Genomic DNA, 8,652 nt, shown 5'->3' on the forward strand with positions numbered 1-8,652 from the left:
AGCACCCGCCAGACCAGCCTCACCCGAGGGGCTGCACGTGTTTATTGCACCCCCCGGGCCCCTCCGCCGGCAGTTCCAGGCGAGGAGGAAAGGGCCTGTACTGGTTTCTGAATTGCTCCAGCCAAGGCAGTTTCCTTGGAGCCTCCCTGCTCCGCCGGGGAGTTTGCAGAGCTGCTGGCTCCTCTTCACCGCAACAAATGGCACCTGTGGCTTCTCTGAGGGAGGAACAGGCAGGGGGACCCAGCCTGGGTGTCCCAGGCCAGCAGAGAACCAGGATCTCCTCCATTTCTGGTCCTCAGTCACCACATCCCACTCCTAACGGTCCAAACGTCCACGCCACGAGCAAACCACTCGCCCTGGGCAGGACGTGACGAGGGGAAGCCGCCTGCCCAGCCCCACGAGCACGGCAGAGCACGGCCAAATCCTTCCGCTCGCTTTGAACCCCAGGGCAGGGGATCTCTGACCAGAACAGCACCACAGGCAGAAACTGGGCAAGGTGGGGGCTGCCCGCACCACTCGCCATCCCTCCACATGCTGCTTGAGGAGCACCAGGCTGTGCCGTGGGTTTAGATTAATAATTTCTTTATTCATGTAAAACAAACGCAAGTATTTATATAAACACTGACATTACAAAGTACTGGAGCAGGTAGGGGCAGGAAGGAGGAAACAAAAACCTCTACAGATGCTTCTAATACTGTCCCACACAAGATCAAACGCTCTGTCCCTTGGATAATCACTGATACGATAAACCACTTTCAAGTCACGAATAAAAGTCTTTGTTTTGAGACACGTTGCGCTCTTCGGGGCGACGAGGAAGGGGGCGTGGAACGTTTTTTGGCAGATCTCCTCATAAAGTCAAGATATTGCTGCACCATTAATAAAAAATATATGCTTCTCTGTAAAGCATTAAAAAAAATATCCCATGGATGGCATTGTGGAGGCTTCAGTGGAGAGGCAGATATCCCAAAATGCACTGGCATCTTCTCCCGGCGCTTCCCAGGGGTTATTTCTTGGTGGTTTTGCGAATCAGTGCCATTCTCTGTAATAAGGAAAGGAAAAACGTGGGAAGTCGAGTGTCTCAGACAAGGCTACTGCAAAACAACCCGCAGCTGCGCAGGAACAAAGTAGCTCCAGCTCTCTCAGGACACTGCCTGACTCGTTTCCACACAGGTCTTTCAAGTCCCTTGGAATCTTAACATGGTTCCAAGGAGGAGCCAGAGGGAAAGCAAGTGCCTGTGCTCCCCCCCTTGACACCCGGGGCTGGTGAGGGGCGATGGGATTCAACACGGGGTCAAATCCCAGTTTGAAGCCTCCTCTCTGCCCAGCAGCTGCTGCAGGAGCTTCAGGAAGGGAGATGATAAAACATCATCCATGAACTCCCACGGCTCCTGCAGGGCAGCTCCTCCCTGGCTCCGACTATGAACCTAAAAAGCCACGTCCCAATTCAGTTGAAGCCAAATTAAGGTGGGAAAAAAACCACGGAGCTGAGCAGCTCCGACCTACAGCTGATATCCCAGGACAAGGGGCTGCTCTCTGCTACACCCCCCCAGGCCTTTGGGCTTTTTGCAGCCATTCAAATGCTCGTAGCAGTGAGCAGCCGAAGCTCCCGACCCTTCCACACAGACACGGCACGTGCCGTACGCCGCCGCAGACGTGACACGGCCCCAGGAACTCGAGCCACAGCCCGTCAAAGAGCCCCGTGGTTCCTGGAACATCCAAACTCCTGGAGCAGTTCGAGGGGCTCCACCAGCACTCAACACCCTCATGCCTGGGCAAGGATTTTCTAGCGACCCAGGGGAGCCAGCGGCGTGTTTTCAGTCCCTTCCGCGCAAAGACGGAGCACACGGCCTGCAAGGGGCAGCTGACAAGTTATAGTCTGCAGCTCTCGGCTGGTTTTTAACCCTTCCAAGCCGGGCTGCCCTTCGGACAGGGAGTACTGCTGCTTCTCTCAGGGCACACTCAGCACTGCACCACCACAGAAGAGCCAGAGCAACCTCAATCCTCTCTGCACAAACAAATGAGGAGACTCTGAAAGTTATTTCAAGCCCAAACCACTTGGAAAAAGCTACAAATTCATGTCGTGCCAGGAATCCAACACCATCCGTTCCATATCAGACTTCTACCACATGACTCTCGGTGTCACTGAGGGCTCCTTACCTGTTTGTGAGCTTCTGTAGTGCAGGCTTTTTTGTAGGGCCTGATTTCTTCAGAACCAAAGCCTGGGATCCACATGTTCCACTGACGCTCTGGAAGAGAGCGCACAGGTCAGCACGCTCCACCCCACCCACCCGCGGCAGGAGCGGCCTCGCCATCCCGAGCGTCGGAGTTGCCCGGGGCCAGTGCTAGAGACGCGCTGGTGACCCACGTACCAGCTACAAAAGCTTCACGACAGCGGAGTAGCAGAGGGCTGCACAGCATGAAACATGGAAAGATGCAGGCCCTGCACTAAGGACCTGCCACCACAGGCTGAGGGACAGTTACAGACCACCCAACTGCAAAATGTGGAGAGGGGATGGTTGGGGCAGACCCTCACTTCATAATGTGTACCAACAAATTAAGTACCAACAAATATGGAGCTACTCTCGGATTTCCACCCCAACACCGCAGCCATGCCCTGATTTCAGGGCGTGTGCCCAGCTCTCAGTTGAGGGAAATAAAAAAAAAAAAATAAAAATCACTCACCAAGATGTAACTGGACATCTTTCACCTCCAGGGTGTTGGACTTGCGATGCCGTGCAAGCTGGCAGGCGGCCGTCACCACGCTCTCTATGAAATCGTCAGCGATCTGCAACAGCATCTGTGGCAGAACGAGGACAACAACCGGCCCCGTGAGTACCGAGCAGCTGAAATGATGTGGAAAGTATGAAAAATGACCCCTCAGGAGCTGGTGTTTCAAAGGTGTTTGCTACAGCTGCTGGTTTAAAACCCTTTTGGACACCGGGATGCAGAAACAGACACGGATGGCTGAAGGCTGCAGCGAACACGAGAACACAGAAGCGTAACACGAGCCACCTCTCCCTGCTCTGGGCAAAGGGCCACTGGTCTGTGAAAATCCCAGATTAGTTCTTCCTGCAGCCCCTGCCATGGGTTGGTACCTACTTCCTCCACGTCTTCATCCAGCTGCTCATTCGGATCCACCTCACGCACCAGGTCCTGCAATTTCTTCTTGGTTAAAACCTGCACGTGTGGGAGAAGAGGAACCATTTACTGCCCCGCTTTGGCAAAGCAGCTGCCCACGCACAGCCCCAAAAGACCTCCCCCCCCGGCGCCCCAGGCCCAAGTCACGCTGTTGACACAGCCTATCAGTTCAGGAAGGGCAGAGATAAGGAATGTCAGGTGTTAAGGAGTCATTTTCAAGCACCAGTGGTTGCTCTGCACGGGAAATGGAATGTGGCAGGCCAGGATAAATAAGTCTCCTGCACTAAACTGGAACTGAAATGCCACTGGCTGCTGGCAAGAGGGGACAAAGGCAAAAGGAGAAGTCTTAAGAGGCAGACAACGAGTGCAAGCAACGTATCAGTGACTAAATTTGTGCTCAGGGCACGAAGGAAGTGTTTTCCATGGCTCTGGCACTTATCAGCTTCAGTGTTTTAAATGGAAAACAGAGAGGTATGCGAGTGCTGGGTTATTCCAGGGCAGAAGGCAGCACCCTCTCAGCCCAAATACGGCACGGAGCAGAGATCTTCCTGCTGCTGAACAACAGCAGGACACTTAAGTCTTACAGGATATGGATGAAGGAATCACCACTGATCTGTCAGCCTGGTCAGCCAAGCCAGACACACGTGGGGAATTCCTGCCCTTCCTAGTTCCCTTCCACAAACGGTGGAACTGCTGTGCCTGTGTTTGTGCCAGGGGACCAGTACACTTCCCAGAGAGGTCACGGTGCCAGTGAAGACCACAGAGAGATCAGGGTGCACTCGCTGTGCAGCATTTTATGCCCAGCCAACACTCCACGTGACAAGCAAACACACAGGTCAGCAGCTCCTGGCGCCTCTTGCACCACCCCTGAGATGGAGGCTACAAACCTGCACTTTTCTTTTTCCCCATCTAAACCACATTTGAAAAGAATTTCCCAGTCACATCTCCAACACACGTTTTCCTGAGACTAAAAAACAAAACAAAACACTTTTACATCTACAGCATCTGTACTCCATCCAGGCTCAAGGTGAAGGGAAGAAATACATGAAGGTGTTTCAACTGATGCTTTAACAAATATCAAGTTTTTGCTGGTATTTTAAGGAAAGAGGAATTAAGTCACAGGCAGGTGTGAGCATCTCCCCTGTTGTCCTAAGGCTGGGGATGAAATTACCTGGTTGCTCTCAGGACTGAGCCGTCCTCCTCCGCTGGGCGTCCCAGGCATCTTTGCCACGGTGGTGCTGTTGGCCATGGAGCTCTGAGGGGGGGTGCTGGCTGGTTCTGGCTTTATCGAGGAGAAGTTGGAGAGGTTGATCAGGGTAGAAGGGCCAAACTGGTTCATAATCTGTTGGGCTTTAGCTTTCAGATCATAAAGCTTATCTAGGTCTTGCTTCTTCTTGGGGTTGTGGGGACCCAAACCAATCAACTGGAAAAGGAAACAAAGCAACAGTTAGCAGACAGAGATGGAATTCAACGAGGCGATCACGTCTTTGTCCAGAGCAAACCGCAGAGTCTCTGCAGGGCCCAGAGGTTCGCAGAAGATCAGGTCTCTCCAGACGCTGCAAGAAGGGAGGAGTGATGTTTAACAGAAGAGAAAACCCTCCCTGGCAGACAGAAGATGAATCATAGAATGACGGAATGGTTTGGGCTGAAAGGGACCTCAAAGATCACCCAGTGCCAATCCGCCTGCCATGGGCAGGGACACCCTCCACCACACCAGGCTGCCCAAAGCCTCATCCAACCTGGCCTTGAACACTTCCAGGGATGGGGCATCCACAACTTCTCTGGGCAACCTGTTCCAGTGCCTCACCACCCTCAGAGGGAAGAATTTCTTCCTTAGATCCCATGGAAATCTCCCCTCTTTCAGTTTAAAGCCATTGCCCCTTGTCCTGTCACTCCACATCGTTGTCCAAAGCCCCTCTCCAGCTTTCCTGTAGCCCCTTTAGACACTGGAAGGTGCTGGAAGGTCTCCCCGGAGCCTTCTCTTCTCCAGGCTGAACAGCCCCAACTCTCTCAGCCTGTCTCCATAGCAGAGGTGCTCCAGTCCACGGATCATCTCCGTGGCCTCCTCTGGACACGCTCCATGGAGTTTGCCATGGAAGCACAGCGGCTGTGCGCAGCGAGGCTGTGGCGCCAACCTGCCTGCTCGTTCCTCAGAGTGACCCTCAGCCGCATCCACCCCTCGTCCTCCTGCACACATTTCACTCAGACCACGAACAGCTTCAAGGAAGAGACCACACAAAGGAGATTTAACTGAAGGCCACAGCTTGCTCCCATGGCAGCAACGCAGGAGCAGCATTCACGTCTTCACCTCCGCGCTCCACGTGCCTGAGACACCGGTCAGAAGATGACAAGGCTCAGGCTCCCTCGGGTGCCTGCTGCAGGGTGGAGGTTCCTTCCCAGCAGCACCACACCTCAGGCCTGACTCGCAACGATCCGTCGATGAGGGCTCGACAGCACAGGATTCCTTTTCAGTTCTGGGAGCACAAGTCTGGGTACTTGGAGGTAATGTGACGGGGAAAGACACACCAGTACCCACCCCTTCCATTTGTTCTTCCCACAGCAGGCAGCCAGCCACAGGAAATGAAGCCAGGTTTACTGGGCCGTTAATGGGGAACGAGGCAGCTTAACTGCCTTAACCTTAGATCTTCCAGGTCCACCCTTCGGTGCCTGAAGTTATCCAGGTTATTTGCCACAGAGCTAACAGACAGATTGACTGGCAACTGCTATATTTCACAGCTAGAAGGGTCTAAAATCCAGGCTCAGTGAAGCTCTGCTCTGTCCTCACCACTCCATGAAAGGAAACTCATCCAAACCCTTGGTCTTCCGCCCCTGCAAGCGGTGTGGGCAGCAGCGACAGCTCCGCCACGGGAAATGGGCATTTAAGGAACGATTTGAATCCCTCAGTGGTGGCCCCAGCAGCTGCTGGGGGCCCAGAGGTGGGCGAGAAGCAGCTGCTGAGAGCAGACTCTGAGAAGTCTCTTCTGAACAGCCCGTGCACCACAGGGTGAACTCACTCATGGGAGAAGAAGAGAGTTTGAACAGCTTCACGGCACGTTCACAGGGCGAACGGAGCTACAAACACCTGAGCTACCAACAGGAGCAAGCGTTGTTAGTTTGGATTAATTCACACCAAAATACAAACCAGACATCACACAGCTGCTTTAGTGCTTCACTCCAAGGCACACTCATGCACTGCCACACCTCCAGAGGCTCTCCCTTTAGGAGAGTTTATACCCACGACATGCTTCTGTAGCGCCCTCAGCGAGTTTCTAGCTCAATTTTAACTGAATTAACGCTGGAAAACCGTTACACTCACACCCTAGAACCCCTCAGCTGGCATTGCTGGACGAGGAGCTCAGCACAAGATCAGGAGGGACTTCAGTGTGTTTGGTTTTAGCTTAGGCTGATCTCAGGCTGGTCACAAATCCACAAAGCAGGAATTCTCACCCACCGTGCAGGGGAGGAAGCTCCAAAATCCTCGAGCAGCAAGCACTTTATCAGCATCAAGTAGCTTTATTAATTTATTTCCGGATCTGACCGCGCCTTCCGCATGCCGTTAAGCTCACCAACCACAAAACTGAGAGGACGAGCAGATTCCCGGGACAAATCCCACATGCCGGCCCCGGCGGTTACTTACAGCTATCTGAGTGTCTAAATCTTTAATCACATCCGCGACCGCTGTGGGGCCAGTGAGCGGAGAGGCCATCTCCCCAGACCTTCCCAGCAGGTCAGCTGCCAGCGTTAACCTACTCTTGCTTCCTCCTCTTCCATCCAACTCCCATTCCTACAGGAATACCAGATATTTTTCGTATCACCCACTCCATTGCAAGGCAGAGCGCACGTTGTCCTCGCTATGCCATGAGAGAATCCATCTGTTGGAAGATATTACACCATCAGGAATGGCACGTGAGCGTGCACCGCTGTGGAAGACGGGGTGTCTCCCAGGATCCTGAAGCGGGAGGAGAAATTTGGCCCAATTCCAGTTTTCTGTCAGGAGACAGAGTGCGGTGGTGTCAGCAGCGACGCGCAGGTCTCTGCGGCGGCAGCTTCCCTCTGCAGCCCGGAGCACCACCGGCCCCTGGCACGTGTGGGCACGGCTGGCACGGGGTTGGAGCTGCAATTAGAGTCTCGTTAAAGCCAGACAACCCCCCAGCGTGGTCCTGGGGGTGCTCAGGGGGGCTCCCACTCCCATTAAGACATCACGGTTTTCACCAAATATTGAGAAAGAAAAGGACCACCCAGTCCGGCTGTCTCTTTATTGCTAACAGAGAAAACTGGGAAAGCTCTTGGATTTGGCTGTAGCTCTCGCCGAAGCCCTCCCTCACGCTACGGGCGGGAGCGCCCGCTCCAAGCACTCACCCCTCAGCTGCACCAGCTAAAAGGAACGAACCAAAGTCCTTTTCCTCCCCCCGGACGCGCTCGGCACACACCGCAGGGCATCACAAACCTCCCTCCTCCTCGATACGCGGCTCCAGCTTCGCGTTTCCCCCCGGAGCACCGACACAGCGCTGAGGGGTTTCCTCCAGCACCTTCCCACCGCCGGCTTAGAGCGGCCGCCAGCCGCACCGCTGCCCCCGGGAAACGCCGTTATGGGGCTGGACACCCCCTCCCCCCCCCAGGCAAAACGTTCCCGAGGAGCCACCGGGAGCCGACACCGCCCGCACCGGGCCGAGCCCCGCCTGTCCGGGCTACGGGGGTCGCCCTTCAGGCCTCAGACCCCCCTCGGCTGCTGCCCGCCATGCCGACCGGGGGCTGAACACCGGCTCCAGGCGCGGCCCGTCCCGGGGAGCGGCGGGTGCAGCCTGCGCGCCGGCCCCGCGCACGTGAGGCCGCGAAGGCCAGTGCAAACCAGCCAGAGACCCCCCCCGCCACCAGCGGAAACCCCCCCTCGCCGCCCCGTACCTCCCCATGACCCGCCGGACCACGACACCGCCACCGGCTGCGCCCCCTCCGCCGCGCACCTCGAGCTCTTCCGGGGGCGCCACCGCCACCGCCGCCGCCGCCCGGAAGCGCTTCCAGCTCCGCCAATCGGAACGGGGCGATGCCTGCGCATGCGCGCTGCCGCGCCCGCCTGCCGGAGGGTGCAGCGGGGAGGCGCCCCAGCATGCCCCGCGCGATTTGCATATCGCTGCGGGGGGCCACCGGGGAGGAGAAACGGCCTATTTTGGGGGGAAAAAAAGCAGAAATGAGAGAAAACGCGGTGAAAGTTGAAGAGAAAATGGAGAGGAACAGGGATCCAGGCGCTGTCCTTCGGGAGGGACGCGAGCCTCGCCGTGATCGTGGCAGCGCCCCGGCGCTTTCCGGTGGCGGCAGAGCGGCAGCGCGTATTTAAAAAGGGCTTCTGCCGTGCGTGGCACGGGGGGGCCGCGCGGCCGCCCCCGCGGAATCGACATCAAGAGATTTCGGAAGCACAATTTTTGCAGCGGGGGTCGCCGGTAACCGCTTGTTCCGGCGCCCCGAGGTCGGTGACTGTACAGAACAGAGCAGTGGCCGGTAACGGGGCACCGGCTGTAC

At 56.0% G+C, this 8,652-nt stretch overlaps 1 protein-coding gene and 1 non-coding gene across 6 annotated transcripts; one reads left to right on the forward strand and one right to left on the reverse strand.

Annotated features, from left to right (window-relative positions):
- Positions 1-795: 795 nt before the first annotated feature.
- Positions 796-8,130, reverse strand: LOC147527096 (transcription initiation factor TFIID subunit 12). Of its 5 annotated transcripts, XM_086625992.1 has the most exons (7): positions 8,041-8,085; positions 6,776-7,010; positions 4,310-4,561; positions 3,100-3,177; positions 2,683-2,797; positions 2,158-2,246; positions 796-1,039 (listed from the first exon to the last, which is right to left on the reverse strand). In XM_086625992.1, exons 2-7 carry the CDS (start codon positions 6,842-6,844, stop codon positions 1,004-1,006), a joined length of 639 nt encoding a protein of 212 aa, XP_086482118.1. In that variant the 5' UTR covers positions 6,845-7,010; positions 8,041-8,085; the 3' UTR covers positions 796-1,003. The 5 variants fall into 5 exon arrangements, with proteins under 5 accessions (XP_086482118.1, XP_086482122.1, XP_086482121.1 ...); XM_086625996.1 differs by lacking the exons at positions 6,776-7,010; positions 8,041-8,085 and adding an exon at positions 8,100-8,130; XM_086625995.1 differs by lacking the exon at positions 6,776-7,010.
- A 338-nt stretch (positions 8,131-8,468) lies between these two features.
- LOC147527097 (U11 spliceosomal RNA) lies at positions 8,469-8,597 on the forward strand. Its single transcript, XR_015222865.1, has one exon. It is a non-coding gene; the product is annotated as a U11 spliceosomal RNA (small nuclear RNA).
- Positions 8,598-8,652: the final 55 nt, after the last annotated feature.

This window comes from Tauraco erythrolophus, chromosome 24, assembly GCF_009769465.1.
Source record: "Tauraco erythrolophus isolate bTauEry1 chromosome 24, bTauEry1.pri, whole genome shotgun sequence".
In the NCBI taxonomy this organism is placed as follows: domain Eukaryota; kingdom Metazoa; phylum Chordata; class Aves; order Musophagiformes; family Musophagidae; genus Tauraco; species Tauraco erythrolophus.

Coding starts and splice junctions, on each gene's coding strand:
- LOC147527096 (XM_086625992.1), bottom strand. CDS start 6,844: ATGGCCTCTCCGCTCACTGGCCCCACAGCGGTCGCGGATGTGATTAAA. Junction 2,798..3,099: donor TGGATGAAGACGTGGAGGAA/GTAGGTACCAAC, acceptor GTTCTGCCACAG/ATGCTGTTGCAGATCGCTGA. Junction 2,247..2,682: donor AGATGTCCAGTTACATCTTG/GTGAGTGATTTT, acceptor GCTCTCTTCCAG/AGCGTCAGTGGAACATGTGG.